Genomic DNA, 20543 nt, shown 5'->3' on the forward strand with positions numbered 1-20543 from the left:
ATTTTAACCTTTTAGTTTTTTTACTTACTACACAAGCAGTTTTCTGTTCAAAGGACACACATTCAACCGTTCTTTATTAACAATGTTGCCTCCCAAAGAATTTACAGTTATGATGTCCAAACACCTACTACGTTGTTTTATTTAAAGTGGCCTCCCTTCTCTAATGTTTCCAATGATGGCTACTGAAGTGGTTTATTACAGAGGTCAGGTAAGCCCCAAAAAACCTCGCCAGATTTCAAATCTTTTAGTAAATGAAGGATGGATCAAAAACACAGATACGGGTAAATATACTTTATTTTTTAAAGTGTGTTTACAGTATTGAAAATGTATTTTTTATTTCACCTTTTAGCCCAGGCAACTTCACTTTAATCCAACTTTTAGAAAATAAAAGAACTCCTATGTACATTCATTCACATTTCATAACAAGCAAAGTTTTTATTACATGTGCTTACTGTACATATAAACAAATGCTAAAGTGTCCAATGAAATTAATGAGCTTTTTTTTTATACAATGTTAAATAGTAGTGGAGGTCCCTATCAGGAAATATTTCAGCAGTACAATTTTTAACATTGTAAAAATTCTGATAACGTGGCAGTCAAATTGATGTGTGTAAATGTTTTCTGACATCGTGGGGTTAAAATCAGACACCCACCAGAAAACCATCTTTCATGTACCCTTAACCAATACAAGTCGTCTGCTAACTTACGAAAACCCGTGAAATTCGCTTCAATAGAAGATCTTCACCTACGGAATCCTTTTCCAATTCATATCAGGTCTGCCACCAAGCAAATCTAAATGAAACCGTATTAAGCTTTAAACCTTCAAACTTTAAAACTGGATGGACAAAAATAAAGACACTGTCAGAGCCTAAGAAAACCACACATGGACAATCAGAGCTTTGCAAACCTTTTACAGCGGCGCCAGCCAGGGAAAAAAAAAATGCATGAGTTGCAAACCATTTTGGAGTAATTGAGAAAACCTGTTTGCCCACAGTTTACTGAATAGTTTCTCAAATGATGCTATATTTGTCCAGGGGCCATCTGGGGTTCCATCAGCAAACATCCACACACTCTCGAAGACCTCGGCCTTTATCACATAATAAAGTATAAAAAGTCTATACAACTGTAACTCTAATTCTCCTTGTGCTACATGGAAATTGGAACAATGCACACTATGTACAAGCACAAAACGGATGTCAGCACTTTGGTGTAGGCCTGTTAAAGTAACCAAAAGGTTGAGGTTTTTCGAAGGCCTCCTAAAGCGCATTTAAAAAAAAACACACACACACCAAGACAGTTTACTGGCAGCTACCGTTATTTCTTTCCTCCAACAGGTGGCGCTCTTGCTCCTTGGGTCCCACTAACCGCTCACATTCATTACATTGTTTTAAACTAGACACAGATGTGCGTAACCAACCTACTCCACTTTCTTTATGACAAAACTCCTCTTTTTAACAGACCTTCAACATTGGGCGCTTAAACATGACAAGTGCAAACAGTGGCTCAGCGATCCGGAGGTCGACCAGGTCAAATCACGCATCGAACCGCCTCGACTTAACAGCACTGTTTTGTAATATTAAAAAATGATTCTCAAACGTCACTCGACTCGGAGCAGACAAGAAAAAATGGTTTGGTCTCGTTTAGCGCAGCATGTCTTACAGACCACGTCACAGTGAACGGATCAAACAGACCATGGGAACCACAACAGAGTCTCCTATCGAGCATCATGAACACGGAATGTTCAAATTACAGTGAGACGCACTGCGACAAAAACAACGAGTGCACAGTTTTTAAGGGTGAAAACAAGAGTCACAAGGCAGATCACGAGGATTCTTTTTGTAATTCGGCTCAAATCATCAGACTATGGGACAGCACTGGTCTCGCCCTGTTGGCATTATTTTGTTTCTTCTTTACAACAAACATAGCTGGCTCTGTTTTGCCTTGATATTGTTAGAAATTTGGTAATTAGCTGGTCCGGCCCTTGAGAGTATTTACCCCATGGAGTGCAGATTAGTGTTTAGGCCACTTGTCAGTCCTGCAGGCGGTTACTACGTGTTGGTTATGAATAAGCTGACATTCCTCCTTCATCTTATTCCCGGCGATTTGAGACCCAAGAAAAGCAGCTGACAAATACGATACGCTGATATCATGTTAATATCTAATAGATATTAGAATAATTGAAACCAAAAAAAAAAAACTATTCTCCCATGTGGGTTTCACATTACAGCAGGGTTCGAGTCTCTGCTTCACACTCGCCCACATTCCAAATGACCAGGGCTACCTGTTAACAACGATGTTTAGTCAGAGGAAGGAAAAGCGTGCGGCCCTTTTCATCTATAAAAGATAAGGACATGCAGAGGAGACCCGTAGGCACCGAGCCGGACAGACTCTGAATCTGGCACTTCCCTGCGTACACCCCTAGACGGCTCTCCGCATTCTTCATGTGAGCCTCAGAGAAGGTTGGGAGGGAGGAAGAGCGAAAAGAAGAGAAGATGAAGGGGGTGGTGGGGGTGGGGGCTTGTTATTCGGGTAAGTTCAGCGCGGCCACCTCCAGTTTCATCTTGAAGTACTGGTTGAAGCGCAGGACTGCATATCTGAGACACAGAGAGGACATGCAACGTCAAGATAAACACCTCCTCGACACATCAGCTTCATGGAAAGCAGTGCGGTCTGTTAAGACAGTGAGCACTGAGATGACACAAAAGACATCTGGATTCTTCCTTTTTTTTAAAATAGGCCTAAAACAAATGAAATGGGAGTTAAACAACGGTTGATAAAGTGTGCTCGAGAGTTTATTTTAAGATGGCTACATACCCCAAGAAATCAAAGTCGATGGTGGAGACTTTGGCCTGAATCAGAGCCCAGAGCCCCCAGAAGAAATGAGACGCCTTCACAGAGGGGAAAAAGAGAACATGGCAGACACAGAAGATTAGCATGTACTCACGGTCTACAATGAAATAAAATCACCCAACAGGACACACTGAAGCATGCACAAAGCCAGCAGAAGCCTTTATGGGACATGCAGTGCCACAGATTCAATTGACAATCTGCAGGTGTGCACATCTGCGAGCTACAGATAAGCAGAAACTGCTCGCTGTGCAGGAGCCCTATGGCGGCAACAATCAAAGAGCTGACACGGAAACACAATTGCATGTCTTTTGCATGCGCAACCTCCACACTGCCCTTTTTTCCCCTCTTGACATTAAACAAGCGTGCGGCTCGGCGGAGAGCGCTGAGCCTCGGGGGGTGAAGAGCTGTCATTAAGAGCTCCTCCCACAACGTGCACATCTTAAAAAATGTCCACCCCTTGTAATCGGAGCAGTTCCTGGCCCACACGGACCTGTACGCCGCTTAACCCACAGCACAGGACGACTCGGTTTGCTGAGCCAGCACCTGGCAACAGGCCTGGAACATCCACTCAGAACAAACCCGCAGCCAAATAAATCATTCCAGGTGAAGCTTATTGATTTACTATTTAACCGCTGGAAAAATACCGTATGAATCTGATACTTTGGTTATTTCTTCTGAAAACCTTCCCTTTACAAAGCGCGTAGCTTCCCTCAAGGCACATCACGCACAAGTGTGTGGGCAAACAGAGCTCATAATGGGTGACCATAAGACAGAACTGCAACTGATGACAAGATAAACTAAAATAAGCAAGGGCAATCTTTTTACATCCCATCTGCCTATGAGACACCGGAGACAGCCACATGCAGATGGACTCCTATTCAAGTATAACGCAAACGCTCACCAGGGAAAATCGGTTGACCTGGACATAAAGAACCTCCACCTCTCTATCGGTCACTTCGTCGCCTTGGCCTTTGTGCTCCTTATAGGCCTCCAGGTAGGAGCGGAGCCACTGCAGCTGAAAGGACCTCTGAGGGTAGTGACTATAATCCACCTCATTCAGGCCTGGAACACATGAAGACACAGGTTTAACACTCGGGGACCATTTCACTATTACACACACAGCAGTGACAAGACACACTCACCGGCAAACTCATTGAAATGGTTCCCAATGTCGTAGGCTTGGTAATTGTACCCAGCATACTCGTAGTCAATGAACTTTACATTGCCTGGAGAAAGAAGCAGATTTGTTCAGACGAGAGACACGGGAAGCGGTTATTAAATGAGCATGATGTGTTTTCCCTTTGATAACTCAGAATGTCAAGGCTTTTCATTTTGTACTCTAACTTTCTTCCTGTCTGACTGGTGTGGTTGGCTAGTGAGCCGATGGAAGGGCAAGGAGTAAGAGCTTGCATTTTGAGGAAAGTACACTGTATAGGGAGACTCGGGCAAAGATTTTGTGATAATGGGAATTACGACGGATTTAGACTTCAGCGATATTCTTCCTGAAATAACTATTGACATCTACGCGTGCACTATCATGCTGTGTAGGATAAATAAAAACATCATGTTAAGGTTAATGGAAGTCAGAGTTGAAAAGGTATAGAAAGTAAAAGCTTCAGGCTTAAGGTTTAAGGACTATAAATGAGGGAAACCAAACAAGAACAAATAGATGGCTTACACATCCTCATGGAGGTAGAGCAGTCAATCTTCAATGAAATATTAGTAAACTGGATGTATTAGTAAATAACTTTGTCCAAAGGACTGCACAATAGGCAGCCGGGATACATTAGCAAAGATGAAAATGTGTGATGAAACACATGGAACACATACAAAAATCTAGAAGGAAACAAAGGAGTACATCTGGCTTCTGAAAGGATGTTGGTTTTGGATACATGCAGAATAATTGAAAAATGGCCAAGTCAAAGTTTAGTTTTGATGGAGGGGAGGAAGGAAAATGGGCAAGGAGAGCAGGAGTGGGGGACAAAGGGAGGAAGATTAGTAAAATACAAAGAGGCGGTTAAGTGCTCTGTAGAAAAGCACAGTGAGCTGCTGAAGCAGATGCACAGCAACACACGTTTGACACATTCTCTCTCACGGCGTTGTGTTAGTAGGGAAACCGGATTTTCTTCAAGAGCTTCTAAAACGTATCTTATAGTTACGGGGGTTAAATGAATGGATTGACTTCAACATGTACAAAGTCAAGAAATGTAAATAAAAATTTAAAAATAGGCTACCGGCTTGAATGATTACTTGTGTAAGGAGAGGGGGAATCAAAGGATGGGTTGCTGACTGCATTGGTAGGCCAGTAAACAAAAAAAGGAAACATTGATCTCAAAATGGTGGTGTTGGATCTCAAAATACAAACCCTTACTGTTACAAGCCCAGGTTGTTGCAGAAAATAGATATTCACCAATACATGTTACTTTCAGGACAATATGTTCTATCAAATGTGTCCACTCTTAGACATGCTGGTTTGTTTTGGCTAATTTCCTTGGCTTAACATATGGAACATTAGGGTTTTTTTGAGGTGGTGCTGGACTACATAGAAAGTCACTTTGAGGTGGGTTACCAGCTGACGTGTAGGTCCTAGCGGGACACAACTGAACACCTCCAGGCAGTGGCTATAGCCCCCCCTGTGCAGCAGATGAAAAGGTTGGGGCAAACACATCTTCCACACATGCTCACTCTCACACTGACATATTTGTCTCTTATCCATTCTCTCTCCCACGCGCAGTGTCGGAAAAACATCAAGCCCTGCAGCCAAACTCCTTTTTTTTGGCTCCCCCCCCCCCCTCCCTCAGACATGCAACCTCACTTCCCCTTTTCACAACACTCCCCTCCGGTGCGCCCTTCCCATTGGTCCGCTGTGAACCCAATAGTGTGACACCTCTGCAAATGACAGAATAGGCTGACTCTGATAGGCTTCCTGCTGGCTGCAGAGCTGCAGATTGTGCGGCCCGTGTGACCCGGGAAAACGTGTGCAGGTTCCTTGTTCTTTGCAAAGAGCGGAGTAAAGTGAGAGAAACTAAAAAGCAGCCCACGGTGAAGACTGAGGGACACAGTGAAGAGACAAAAGGACTGACGGAGGAGTAATCAGCGCGTGTTTAGGGCCTTTTGTCTTTGGCAAACGGAGAAAAGGAAGTGGGGGCTTTTGGCAGACAAGTGGTTACAAGTCAGCAGTTGTTGCAGTGAGGTGACAGGAAGCAGCGTGATGGCTGCTCAGTCTCTTTTCATGCCTACTTGGTTTTTCAAGTCAATAAAAGGCAGTGGTTGGTAGACTGAGCTCGCAACAACGACTTCCCATGATACAATGTGTATAAGTTGTTGCTTAATTCTCTGGTGGCACTGTGGTTGACATCTGTAGGCTTGCTCTAGTTTTGTTTAGCTGGACGTATTGGGGGAATTAACTATACTTAAACAGACGAGGATACTTATTGAAGGCTGAAACGGGATTCTGCAAGTCGGTAAAAATGCATGGATTTTCATGCACTTCCTTTTAAAAGGCTGTGCAATTGACCACTATGATTCACTGACTTAATGTTATCATGACTACATAAAAGCAGGCCAATACTCCTTGGAGGGGACTTTAATACTGACAATCTCAGCTAACCCAGATAAGCAAGGATTTATTTGACATGCAGTGACACAGATTCCAATGACAATCTGCAGGTGTGCACATCTGCTTGTGTGAGCTACAGATGAGCAGATACTGTTCGGCATTGCAGAGTCCTGTTTCAGCTTCATTGAATAAAGAAGATGATTACCATATTGTTTATGTCAACAAATCCCATTAAAAAGACCGAAACCAACAATGCATTTGTCTCCCTTTCAGTAACTTCCAACTCCCCCAGCCTGTGGCTCTTAGCCCCAAGCTGGTTCATCCCTTCTGAGGAAAAGAAAATGGGGTATGGAACACTATCATCTCAGAAAGGCATAGTAGTTTACTGAAAAAAGATAACTCATCTTTGTTTTTGAAAATAACAGTGTTTAACAGTGAATTTATTCATTATTAAGCATGGTTTATGTGGTATTGAGTCATAATAATCCACATTGTGTGTTTTCAAAATGTCCCCCAGTGAAACAGGCTCACTGTTGTATTTTTTAATAGATCCTGAACAACAATGGAGCTCCGTGGCCAGGAACAAGACTCTATGAATAGGGTTCTGTGGCACAGGTCACTTCTATGCTGGTTGGTTTTTTTCCATAGGATTTGTTGACAGTCAAAAAAAAAAATACTGCCAGACATCTCCTCCACGTATATGGTCTTCCCAGTTATTAGTTTCGATGCCATGGAATGGAAAATTGCGCAGTAGGGAGTGACGGAAAGTAGCTTTAGACCATAGGCATTTGGCTGGTGCTCAGTGACTTGAAGCAAGTGCAAACCATTAAAAATAAAATAAAAACATGTGTATAATAACCAGCATCGTAAGTAGCCTCACTACGGTCAGAGAGAAAACTGGTGAGCGGATAGCAATGGAGGGTAATAGGTAGGTACAGGGCTCCTACTGCTGCCATGAACTCATCCCGATTAACCCGAGCAGTGGGCAGACTACGCGAGGGCCCTCAAAGCCGACTGTGCGGGAGGTTTGTCTCTCTCCATTGCCTCCCCAGGGCAGGGTGGTGCAGGGCAGCCACAGCCTCGGCTGTCATTCCTAGGGGAGAAAGGCTAGACACAAGGAGCTGTGAGAAGGGCCCCCGCCCCTCGCCGCAAGACGACGAGGGGGCTAACAGCTCTTAATCACCCCCAACCCCCCCGCATACATTAAAAAAAAATACACCCCTTTGCCCGCCCGCCCGCTCTCTCTTTCTTTCTCTCATTTGACCTGACCACTTCACCCAAAATTCCTCTGCAACAAAAGACAATGATAAGAACAGTTTCACTGATGACTACAGTCTCACTGACCAGAATAATGAAAGTTGGTCGCTTGACCTTTATACCATGAAAATAACATTGCTAAAGCACCAAAAACATGTGCTGACAGTAGAACTGAGACTTGGTATGTGGTGTGATGTTATGGCATTGTTTGTTCACGCTGATAACAGTGGTTTACGTTCAAAGTTTTTTTAGGCACAGAATTAGAATGACGGAGCAGACAATTTGAGGAAAAGACGGATAACCAAATTAGAAGGAACGTTAACTTTAAAAAAAAAAAAAAAAAAAAGCAGGTATGGGAAAGATAAATCCGGTTAAGCCTGTCATTTGTCAAATTTATTAGGGGCAGCCCAACATAACTTGCCCCGCCCTCCAATCCGGATAAAATGAATTTGACGTTAACACAGCATTCATTTGTGTTACGTTTGTCCTTATTTAAAGAAGGATTCCCATCTAGAGCAGAGCATCCAAAAAAAAAAAAAAACAGGCTCGTCTTTTCCGCACGTTCTAATTCCTTGCCTGCCGCCCACTGCAAACACCGGCAATGAGGGAAGCATGTGACGTTGAGGGAGTGCAGTTAATGCCATCCTACCTGAGCGCAGAGACCAATGCAGTTCACACGACAACACAATTCAGCCACACAGTAATGTCTACGACTACACTTCTCCAGTTAATACTCACCTGCCTCCGCATTATAAATTATGTTTTTGCAGAGAAGGTCGTTGTGGCAGAGAACAACTGGGGAGCCCAGTACAGACAGGCTCTGCTGGAGCCACACCAGCTCTTCTCGGAGGCACCGTGAGCTTGGCACCTCCGTGCTCAACCTGTGGGGGCCGAGTCAAGGAGGGAGAACAGTTAATAGGACAGATGGAGCTGAAGCCTTAAATGTAAAACGTATTATTTGTCGAGACTATAACATTTTGTTGCACCAAATATGGCCAAGACAGGTCAAACTGTAAGTAAACCAACAATGAGAGCTGGCTTCAATCATTGTGATTTGTTTTTGCTTTCAACATACATAAACCCCGTAAGTCTTTGTTCCTTTAACAGTGTTTGTATGTGGTTGGCCGGGACACCATTGTAATTTACATATAATAAAAACCCGCTGCTTGTTTCGGACAGACTTTGGGTGTTGTTTTATGCACATTTAAGACAATAAAATCTGCCCCTTCCCGTTTTTCCAGCGTAAGAAGTAGTGCTCAACTCAATGGAAACATATTGTTCTTCTGGGCATCTTTAAATGTATGTGGTGATGAGAGCCTACGCTGGTTGAGCTGTAACACTTTTTGCATCTCAGCCAGGACTGCGCAAACAAAATGAATCAGAGGACCAAAGGTAAAACGTCTGACAGGTAATCAGTCACATCTCAGGATCAGGACCACCTTCAAACATGGCCTCACCTGGCGTTCCGCTCTGGGTCCTTGAAGTACTTGGGGATGAGAGCAAAGTATTTGCCCAACTTCAGCCACATGTCAGACTGGGGCACCCAGCCATTGTGGGCATGGATGGCATGGTACTTGGCCAGCTGCCCGGCAATAAGACTACAAAGTCAGACAGAAAGTAGTTTGAATTAGAGCAAGGAGCAATACGTGAATACTAGTATTATGGTAATTTTTTTGTAAACAAAAACATAAATGATTCAAATATTTTTAAATCAATGAAAAAGGCCTGTATTAAAATGTTAATAAAAAAAAGATGTAGATTAAACAAACAAATCAGTTTTTAAAATAGTGTTGTTTGGGTACACAGCCAACTCCTGCCATGTTGTTAAATTGTACATTTATGGCGGTATATCCCCATCAAAATTCGAGAGCGCAAATAAGATTAACCCGCGAGCAAAAGTCAAGCGACCAAGACCATCTTGCGCGCGACGGACTTTCACTTGTGGATGTTTAATTTACGCGAGCGCATGAACCTTATTTGCGCTCTCAAATTTTGATGGTGATTTACTGCCATATACATTTTGTGTCGGGCCGTGTTGACATGGTTGTGTCAGAACATGTGAGTGAGTGTGTACGTCTGTCTGTCTGTCTGTCTGTCTGTCTGTCAAGCCTTCTGGGTGGTAAGAACAGGTGACAAGACTGTTGCATAAATGGAGAATACAGTTTTACCTGAACACAGGTTTGCTGCGAATGTGCTCTGGCTCCAAGGCAGTTCCTTGCAGAAATTCATAGCAAAGTCCATTGTTGAAGGTGCAGTATAGGTGTGGGGCACAGCGGTTTGCATGTAGCACGCGAAAGCTTTTGACTTCATTCTCCCGGTCGACCAACAACTCGGTTTTGTTGCCATAAATACGGACCAGGACTACATCCTGCATGACTGCACCCACGTAGCAACCCAGCAGCTTGTTAGTTATCCCATCTGTAAAAAACTGCAGACAAATAAGAGGAAAGAGTGGAGAACAGGGGAATTAGGCAGGTAATCAAAAAGGCTTATGCTTATGAAATCTAGCTTGACGCCTTCGGTCAGACGACAGTTGGACCGTCCTCAACGTGATACCTTACGAGAACTACGAAAGCCTGTATTGTTGTATGTATAACAAACAATACGGGAGGAATCTAGTAGGCTACACAAAAGACTGAGCAAAGCAATGAATGAGGCATTCAAAGAATCTGCCCCGTCTGGATTGACTTAGGCAGGGCGGATTTTTTGCAGGGGGAGAGCTGGGCTGCTGTCAACATGCCAGCCCTAATTGCCCACTCAATAAAAAAAAGGCGTAGACTGAGAAAAACAGTCCAGGAATTGTGTTGTGGCGTGAGGAAGCAATGGCAGGCATTTGCTGAGTTGCCACTTTGCTCTCATCGGTGAATATAGGCAGGTGTGGAGGAGCACGTGACCAGCTACAATCCTCACTGCGTTTACCAGAAAGGAGCCACGCCCCCTCAGACTGTCAGTGGAAAAATACAAATACCTCGCCTTTTCAGCGCAGGTTTAAATGTTGAGCTGATGTCTCTTGAATAAAATAAAAGGCACGGAATGTTAAAGCACAGTTCCCTCTTCCAATGGCAGGCGAAAGACGAATCTCTTACAAATAATGGTATGAAGAAAAAGCTAGTCGGTAGGACCTGCTGCTTTTTCCTCATGCGTGCCTCTTCTCGGTGATAACAACACATGGCGTAGACTCAATACAGCGTCACGCCTCTCCAGCCTGCAGATAGATCTCACGATCGCCAGAAACTGGGGCGAGATGGCAGATTCGTGCCCTAAAAAGAGGGGGGGGGGGCTTTAAACCGGCTGCGCCACAAGCGGGGAGAAAACTCCCTGAATCCCATCGCGAGCCGAAGTGACGCAGGCGCTATTCGCAAAGGCAAACCGCCAGCGGAGAAACGACCGCAGTATTTCGGTAACGTCGGCGGCGGGATCACGACGCGGTCGTCTAACGTTACCGTCCGTCAGAACCCAACGGCGACGTGGGCATCTTGGCATTTCACAGCTGCTCGCGTGTCACCGTGAAAGCTGCTTGGAGCGACGTTATAAAAAAATGTTCACTCATAAATGAACGTCGGTATCAGCTAATCTGCGGGGTTCTTCTTCACGAGACCACGTTGCTTGGCTCGAGCGACTAAACCACTTTTTCGACAGACGACGCCTTACACGAGCGACATGTCACACCAAGCAGACTAAAGCTAGATAGTTTGAAATTAAATTAAAAAAGCACCTTCAGTTTGACCTCGGATGGCTTCCAGTTGGGTCTCAGCTCCTTGATCAGCCTCAGTGCACCAGATCTGTAGTCGCTCTCGTCAACTGTTACGTCTATTTTGGGCACGGCGGGAGCCTCGTCGGGTACGTGAATGTAGTTGGCCATTCGAAATCTTTATTTGTCGGAATATATTAAACCGTCGTGATATTGTGCTGCTCGCAGGGCCCAAATGCGCAATGTATGAAAATACGTGACGAGCGGCGGATATATAATCCCGGAATAGCGTTGGTACGTAGTCGGTCTGCGGAAACGCCTCTCAAAAAATCCCACCCACCGGAGAAATACTCCCACAATGCAAGCTGATTGTTGAATGACTCACTAGGAGTGCCTGTTCAAATCTTCAGCGTTCACCGCCGGCGGAGCTTCATCATTAAACACATAAATGCGAATTCATTTAAATACCATCCATGGAATAATAACATAAAACGTGTATAGCACATATAAACGGTTTGCTACAAGCCTATACTTAACCCAATATTGGTTACAAAAGAAAGCCATGACTACATTTTATTTTAAAACTTGATTCTTCCAGGGTGGATACATACAAGCGTACATGTGCAACACACCATGCTTCTGACGTCACATCCGCCACATACTTGAACGAAATGAGCTTTGTGTCAAATCGTTTAAATGTCAGAGAGCGGAAGACCTGTCACAGAGTGGGTTAACCCACTTCAATTTAAAGTAATCCGGTTTCAAGTCACATGAAAACACTTACCCAGGTACGTCAGGTGTAAATCAACAACGACAGCCTGGAAACGTCTGTACTTCAGTTTCGATTGTGTAATTCCCCCGAATCCCCCGATTCTTATTCATTCAAACCGTATATATGGTTTCCTTATGTTGCTGTTTATATCTGTGACTTCATGTACACTATCAGAAGAAGGTAGCCACGGACGTCATAAACACTTTAATACAATATATATATATATATATATATATAGCGTATTGCGACTTCAAAAATGAAATGTCCGACAGATGTTTAAAAAGAAGTCTAGCAAAGGCTCAGTACCTCTCAAATATAAATGTAGTCTACTTTCTATCCAATTTGTGTTAATCTATAAATCCTGTACGTTGTCTCTGTAACCATGTTGTTAACCTGTTTGAGTAAACAAAGTAAACAAACCTCTGTGGGGCGTCGCGCCTTAGTGTATCAAATCACCCTTTGATCTGTAAAACAGACTTGAGTTTGAGCCCATCCACCACCTTTAGTACTGACTTTAGCTGAGTTCTCTAGAACTGTGTTGTAAACTTCTATCTCCACGTCACAGTGAATAAAACACATCTGAACCAGCCAGAAAATTGGACCTGAATACAATATTTGCCTTCTGGCTATCAAACAGTTTCAAACAGTAGGAATCATATTGCTCACATTTCACTGCCGTTCATTTGAATTATACCTAGATGCAAGTGCCACCGTGGGCAGTGTGGACTCATCCGGTGTGAACGACGCCCTGAATTCGGCAAATCAGAGGGCACGTGATTGAGATTCCGTGTTGTAATGTACAGTTGTTCGTAGTCGTGCTCTGTTTGTCAGGGTGTACACTCAAAACAAAGTAGTCTATATCCTTCGATCCTCCTTCGAGCGGGACACATATTACGAAACGCAAACCTACAAACAACCCTTAAGTGCAAATGGCCTTTCCACTTTTTTTAGTAATCTGAATCTCCTTGTGGAGATTCTTTTTACCGTGGTACTTCGAATGTCTCATGTCCTTTTTAAAAGTGGATTATCAGGGGATTTCCAAATCTCCAAGGGCAACATATCCAAGAAACAATAGTAGCACTATGCGAGCCTGATGATGACTATTGTCGTAACGCCTGTTGGGGCACAGGAGGAGACGTAGTTGCTATTTAGCTGGAAATTTGATCTAGAATAACTGAGACAACATAGCAACATGAGGATTATCTTGCAATACCGCTCTGCTGAACATATCCCATTATTCTGAGTAAAAGGGTCAAGTGTTTGTTACCCGCATGTATTTCTCATATGAATTAATGAAGCGATGAATTTGCATTCATGCGGCTAACTAAAGAAAGCTTTTCTAGACATACGACACAAGTGTCTGTCAAGAACACTTGGCTTTGAAAAGAATTTATTAAAAAGCAAAACTATATTCTTTCATTTGAATCAAATCGCTCGTGCTCAGTCAAAGTAGTCCTCAATATCGATGTTGGGGTTAAGCAGCTCCTCTCCGTACGGGGTCAGATCCATCTGGTTTAGGATCAGGTTCTCGAAGGTCTCTTCCAGGTCGGTCTCACCAATCAGCACTGCTCCCACCATCCTCCCCCCACTGAGAACAACCTGGGACACACACACACACACACACACACACACACACACAGACACAGGTGAATCGCGTGAGATGAGGGGGCTACACTCGATAATCTCTCCAGTGGAGTGTGAAATGATACTGATGACACAACGACATCCACCGATGCCTTCTGTTTGCAAGTTCAACAAATAACCAGCTGATCCAGTTCAACTTCTCACTAATAAATCAAACAACAGAAGAACAATGGTTTCCTTCACTTGGCTACAAAAAATGCAAACGGGACATTTTCCAGATGGCACCGCGAGAACGTCTAACAGCATTGCAGCAACTTATGACTTTGAAGACTATTTGTGGGGCGTGTTCACATGTATTTGACAGAGGAGAGTATAGAACCGGGTGAGAGACAGAGAGAGACGGGCGGGGTAAGATGTTCAAAGCTGGAATCCAAACAAGGACGTTGTGGTTATTTGGCATGCGCTGCACCCGCGTCCCCAGCATGTGATTTTTTCATACTGGTTACATAACAGGCATTCACTTGTGTCAAGAAGTGAATCCCTTTTTAATGCAAGTGAATTGATATCGAGGTAAATGAGTTGTTAAAAACCACCGGATGCAGTAACACACAAGAGCAGGACTGCGTTGACCTTCTCTCTCAGTATCACCTTGACATACTCCTGGCCTTTGGTACAGCGTAACAGCAGCTCGTGGTCAGGTCCCAGCCCCTGCCCGTTAAACTTTCCCAGCAGGACCACCTGTGGAATGGCCAGCATAGAGGACGTTGTTTGAATGCAAAGTGGGACGGAGCCTAAAGGTGGAGACACTAAAGTGGTGCCGTGAAATGACCTCGAAAGTAAACAGGTTGTAATTGACACAGTGGATGATTAACATTTGAGGTATTATTTGAACAACCACCCCGTCGCAGTAAAATACCTTATAGTTGAAAAATGTGGTAATGTGTGAGAAGAGTTCAAAGCAGAAGTCCAGTTCTATCGATTCAGACAAGACGTTTGCCGCCATGCAGCGGCCGGCGTACCAGCCCATCTGACGGGCCTGCGTCCACAAACGCATCTGCACACACACACACACACACACACACACACACACACACACACACACACACACACGGTATGAGATTTAAATCTATTGAGGAAGTATACTTCCTCTACGTTTTTTTGGTAGATGCTAGATTGTGACCACAGGACGTTTTACTCTGCACCCACTCTGACCCTGATTGTCTCACACTGACCTTAACAAATAACTCTGTCCTCACATAGACGTTAGCATACGGACTCGTCCTACAGCCTGTTGAAACGTACTCGATCAGCTGTTTCAAGATAGACTGGCCTTTTTAGACGGCCAAAATAAGAATATTATATACAGAATATATATATTCTACATTATGTTATGAATATTGTATATTTTCAGGGTTTACCCAGCAAAATATATAATTTAAACTTCTATGAATTCAAGTACAGCTTGTGTATAAATTCCTCAGTATAGGAATTCATACAGTACATGTACATAGGCCTTATCCTGTGTACTGTGGTCTCTGAAGACGCAAGTGTGAGGAATAACAAATGTTTTCATGAAATAATTTGTCCCTTAGTTTACCTGCTGCCACAGTGCGCTGTGTACCCAGCATGCAGTGCACACGTCTCCTGCAGCATACACATCTGGCTCTGATGTCATCATGTGGTCATCTACCTGCAGACCACCGTCGTCTGCCAGTGCAAACTAAAGAGGTAAAGTCCAAAAAAAACATCATTAACCAATACATCATTTATACTACATGTTCACAAAGAAACAAAGTCATTTTCCAACTTTTTCCTGTCAAATCCACGTTCATTTTCATAAAGTTGATCTTGGAGAAAAGGCTTTCATAGGAAATTCAACCCAACAAGAGGCTATTGAATTGATAAAAGCTCATCTGTCCTTTTGTGAAAGACTCACAAAAACCCAACTGCATAGACAAGAGTACAAGAGATCTAATGTCCTCCTTGAATAGGCCTGTCCTCACAATTATGACCCTGTCATCGATACAATGGGAGACTCAATGGTCAATGAACAAATTTAGCCCTGATTTGCAACTCAATGTGCGGCTCAGCTATGTGACCATATGATATATAAGAAACAACATAAAATACGTTAATATCATAACCTGAATCAAATATAATTTACGTTTCACATAATTAACTTACATTGTTGTCATGGAGAAATGGCTCAACGTTTGGCACGACACCGGTGGCACTCACAACAAAGTCACAGCCAAATGTTTTGCCATTCGTCAGCTTGATGTAAATTGGCCAAGATCCTTCTGAGAAGAGGAAAAGCTCAAGGGGTAAAAAGTTGGAAGTAGATAAAGGAGCGAGGAAAGGATGAGTCACAGGTATAACCCCAGCAGCTGGCCTAGTTCTCACCATTCTCGGGTGTTTGCTGAGGGGAATTGAGCAGCTCTGCAGAGGTGAAGATCTTTTCCACCTCACACTGGTATTCCAATGAAACTATGCGGGAAACCTGAAGACACACCAGCAAACAAAGAGATGGGGCAGGAGGAGAGGAGGAAGGTTTAACATAACCGAAGCGCAAGGCATGCAGATGGTAGTACCGACACAACCAGACATCCAGCTGACCTCCGTGCTTGAGGATTGGCACAGAGGCTGTCAGACACAAAGGCGGGCACAACATATCACCTGCTCTGCTCCTCGTAGAACTATCCCATCATGCCAGTCGGGGCCGAGGGCACTACCAGCCTCTATAGGACCAGAACCATGCCTCCGTGCGTTTTTATCTTGAAATAAAAGAAAAGATGATATTTTGAGCATCATTAGCATTTTGGGACAGATCCTACTGTAGCAGGAGAGAGAAACAGGAATTTTACACGCAAAACCTTTGAATACCACTAATATGAAGACCTGCTGTGAAGGTCTGAGAAGCTCCTGGTTCTGGATCCTCTGTGGTATAGCGAGGTCTCTTACAGGGAGCAGCTCTTATAGTTTTTTCCACTTCTAGGGATGGAATGAGGAACTGTGCAGCGCCGGCGTCAAAGAATGTGTTTCCTATGGCCTTGTCCTTCACAGCCCAGATCACCTCGCAGCCCTCCACTTCATACCTACAGTATAGGGAAGATGTGTAGAGACACTGAGTGATTCGACTGGGCGAATAACCTCTGGATATGGTGGTAAAGTTGTATAAACAGGTTCCATATAGGCTCAATGCTCTTTGTTGGAAGTCGTTAACATATTCATTTCAATAAGTACGACAGAGACCTCGTCACAGATGTCCTTAAAAGTAATACATGAAGCTTTTGTTTCAGTGTTTTGTTTATAGTATGCTTACACTAATTCCAGGGCAATCCCACCGTTGCCGACAACAATGATTCTCTTTGCTGTGGATAACTGCTTCTGAAGCTCCTGAGACACAAAAACATGGACAACAACGGAGGTTGAGTTTTCAGTTCAGTTTCCATATTACAATGTTATGTATATATATACTAAATGCTTCAAACAAATACAATGAGGTGTTGGAGCTGCTAGCGTTGATGAAATGTCACTTGATGCACTATATTGCATACAGAGCCAAGTCCCACTGCTGTAGCAGAAGAAACCTGACATTGAGAAGAATAAAAGGGAAGGAAGTAAATGGCACGGTCATGGGTTGGTACCTGGGCGCTGTCTGTGTCCCGTATCCCCAGGACATAAGGGTTGTCCCAGGTTAGGAGCTTGGGTCTGCCCCCGCTGCAGATACACAGCTTCTCATAACCGAAAATCCGTCCGTCTGCGGTTTCCAGAGACTGCAAATAAAAAGAAGAACAGAAAGTAGAGATTCGACTTTAGCTTCTCTCTTGTCACTTTGGTAAAGATGTGTTGCTTTTCATACTCTGGTGTTGCAATGTAGACATAAAACCGGTAGTTTAGTTACTGTTCATAATTTAACCACATGCTCTAATAAGGCCACAGGGGGGCGCTAGTACACAGAGAATAATGAGCAACATGCCTTCAGTCTAAATTCTATTGTAAATAAAACATTTAACCAGTTAACAAAGAGCAGACAGTTACAGAATAGTTGTCTTATTAGTGCCAGTGTTATTTACATACAATTATTACTTTGTCACCATTTCTTTGGATTTAGAATACCAAACTAGTAAGATGTTATGAAAACACAGCATCACATAAAATTCAATTTATTGTATTCGTGCACATTAACAAGATCTATCAGGTTTTTATTGCACTCTGCGAAACGGCCACTTACATGTGATTGTGTGTGAAGGGATTTCACTGCAGAGTGGATCACAGTTATGTTGGGAAACTTCTCCACCAAAACACTGAATGGTCGCTCCGCAACATCAAACTCTTCCAGTGTCTTGGACACCTTGCCAAGAACAAAACCATAAAAGGGTATAGAAAGTCACATGCAAATTGTGTAGAACAGAAGTTCAAGACATTAGCATAAACTACAATATATATTATATAATATATATATAATAATATATATATATATATATATATATATATATATATATATATATATATATATATATATATATATATATATATATATATATATATATTATCATATATATTATAATAATATATATTTTAAAAGTTTTTATGTGATAAACGTACACAAACATTAATGGATTGTATGAGACCACGTGTGAAATAAAACCGTGTACGTATGCTGTTTCCCATAAATTCTACCAAGAACTTCATCATCGTCATAATCCTGACCTGTTTATAGTTGGTCACTGTCTTGATGTAGGGACTCGCTGTAATCAGAGCCACGTCAGCTGATGGAATCTGGGAGGACAGCTGTCAATAAAGATGAATGTTAATGCTTCGTAACTATAAGACATGCACTACATTGGAACAACCTAGTTAGGTGCCCAGCTAGATGCATTGGTTTGTTCTGTGTACAACCTTACGTGTTACCACTTAACAATATACGTTTACCTGCTCAACACATGTCACACCCGCGATGCCGCCTCCCACGATCACAAAGCTAAATGTTTTCTTTTTTCTATCCGCCATACCTAATGGAAAAACGTGCTAAGCTAACGACTGGTTAACACAAACTCTCTTTGCATTTTCAGAAATAACCGTGGCTGTGCACTTTTTTTCCTCCCTCTGCGTGGACACGTTAAGACACCACATTATTGGTAAGAGTGTTTACATGCTTTAAGGCCTTCCCATGATAGCTAGATGTCCAACATGTACCTCAGGCTCATGTCAACAGAGCACTGAGGCAACTTAACTTCCGTGTTTACAGATAACTACGGCAAGCAGCAGGGCTTTGGAGGGAATGTCAAAACTATACTGTAGGCGAAGCGCGGCGTTACTGGCGTCAGTGTGATTAACAATTGACAGTGGAAACATTTAATAGGAATGTCTCTCACGGTTAAAAGCATCTATAGACATACAGGATAACATTTTTTTTGCCAAAAATGATAATGGCTGGATATTGATTAGCTGGTTTAATTTAAAGATCCTGCTAGAGTATTGTGTAATTACTTCCCCTTCATCCTGGCATGGTTTACCGGAAAACAGAACAAGCCAAAGGAGGTAGTAACGCCTGTTCTCTACCTACTTTGATACAGATGTCTGCTGTGAAAGGGGCTTAAGAAACTGAGATAAATCAATTTAAAATGATTTGTAAGTAACTTTAAAAATACCTAAGCCTTGTGTGTTTGTTTAACTGCTATGATCCCCAAAGAAAAAAGGAGATTCACCCATCTGTCTAATTTCCATAAATCAAACCGAAATGTATGTCTGTGTCACTAATGGTATGTTGTGTTCGTGAGAATACAACATAATTGAATAAAATGAATGAGTTGCATATTTTCACATATTTGCAGTGCTAGCTATGTAATTTTAAAGAATAAATAAGTTGCTCCACATACAATCCAGAACCCAGAGATAAACATTTAGCAATAGAATACTATGATTAAAAATGTTATGTACCATATGTTGATTTATTTGTTATCTATTTCTAGTCTTTGCAACAAAACACCTGGAAAATCAACTTTGCAGTGGGACAATTTACAGTCCTTTGTTTTAAACTTCGGTGTTATAGGGCAACCCTCTTGTGAATATATTTGGATCACAATGGTGTCTGTAGTGTCAGAGATTAATGCGGTTGTCGTGTCATGCATCCGATCTAAAATTCCATCAAAACATTCATCCACTGCCATTACTGCAGTGATAAACATCTCACCACCAGATAACGGTTGAAGTACAGTGCCATTTGTGATTTTCCATAAAGTAATCGACAGATCTTGACACAATCCCTATTCTCTGTCAGGGTGTTTGGCGGATAATGGATGCATTTTTTTTGGATTCATCAGCTAAAGCCGGCAAAAACCTTTGAAAACCCTTTTATCCTGGTGTTAACCATGCATGGGAGTACTGATGTCACTGTCTGAGATGATTGGGTCACCGGTAATCAAACAAAGGTTAATGCTGTGCGTCATACCTCCCCTCTTGATTTTCATTACGAAACCCTGAATAACCCCTACGGGTAGACAACCTGAATATATAAAATACAGTACAATGTTCACAAATTTGGACAAAGGGTGTTTGTTTATTATTTGAAAACACAGATGGTAATATACGCATATATATATATATATATATATATATATATATATATATATATATAGCAGGGATAATCTCTCTCTCTCTCTATATATATATATATATATATATATATGTATATATATATATATATATATATATATACTAGTAAAAAATGTAGACACACTTTCTTTTTCTTTTTTTTTATCACTTTATTTTTGCATTTTTAACACAGACAGGGTACACACACACATATATATACACATACATATACA

At 42.4% G+C, this 20543-nt stretch overlaps 2 protein-coding genes across 5 annotated transcripts; both read right to left on the reverse strand.

The window, feature by feature from the left end:
• Positions 1–276: 276 nt before the first annotated feature.
• Positions 277–11705, reverse strand: etnk1 (ethanolamine kinase 1). The gene is made up of 8 exons (XM_040174639.2): positions 11382–11705; positions 9835–10094; positions 9124–9264; positions 8405–8547; positions 3993–4076; positions 3752–3912; positions 2815–2888; positions 277–2594 (listed from the first exon to the last, which is right to left on the reverse strand). Exons 1-8 carry the CDS (start codon positions 11526–11528, stop codon positions 2522–2524), a joined length of 1083 nt encoding a protein of 360 aa, XP_040030573.1. The 5' UTR covers positions 11529–11705; the 3' UTR covers positions 277–2521.
• Positions 11706–13502: 1797 nt separating this feature from the next.
• Positions 13503–18982, reverse strand: pyroxd1 (pyridine nucleotide-disulphide oxidoreductase domain 1). 4 transcript variants are annotated; one of them, XM_040174637.2, is made up of 13 exons: positions 18649–18980; positions 18427–18507; positions 17948–18067; positions 17361–17489; positions 17036–17109; positions 16612–16808; positions 16390–16487; positions 16117–16213; positions 15898–16013; positions 15311–15433; positions 14630–14767; positions 14362–14451; positions 13503–13728 (listed from the first exon to the last, which is right to left on the reverse strand). In XM_040174637.2, the coding sequence occupies exons 1-13, from the start codon at positions 18724–18726 to the stop codon at positions 13570–13572; spliced, it is 1500 nt and encodes a 499-aa protein (XP_040030571.2). In that variant the 5' UTR covers positions 18727–18980; the 3' UTR covers positions 13503–13569. The 4 variants fall into 4 exon arrangements, with proteins under 4 accessions (XP_040030571.2, XP_040030570.2, XP_077957711.1 ...); XM_040174636.2 differs by having other exon boundaries at positions 16597–16808; XM_078101585.1 differs by lacking the exons at positions 14362–14451; positions 14630–14767 and having other exon boundaries at positions 18649–18982.
• Between the last annotated feature and the right edge of the window lie 1561 nt (positions 18983–20543).

This window comes from Gasterosteus aculeatus, chromosome 4 (genome assembly GCF_964276395.1).
Source record: "Gasterosteus aculeatus chromosome 4, fGasAcu3.hap1.1, whole genome shotgun sequence".
Classification (NCBI taxonomy): domain Eukaryota; kingdom Metazoa; phylum Chordata; class Actinopteri; order Perciformes; family Gasterosteidae; genus Gasterosteus; species Gasterosteus aculeatus.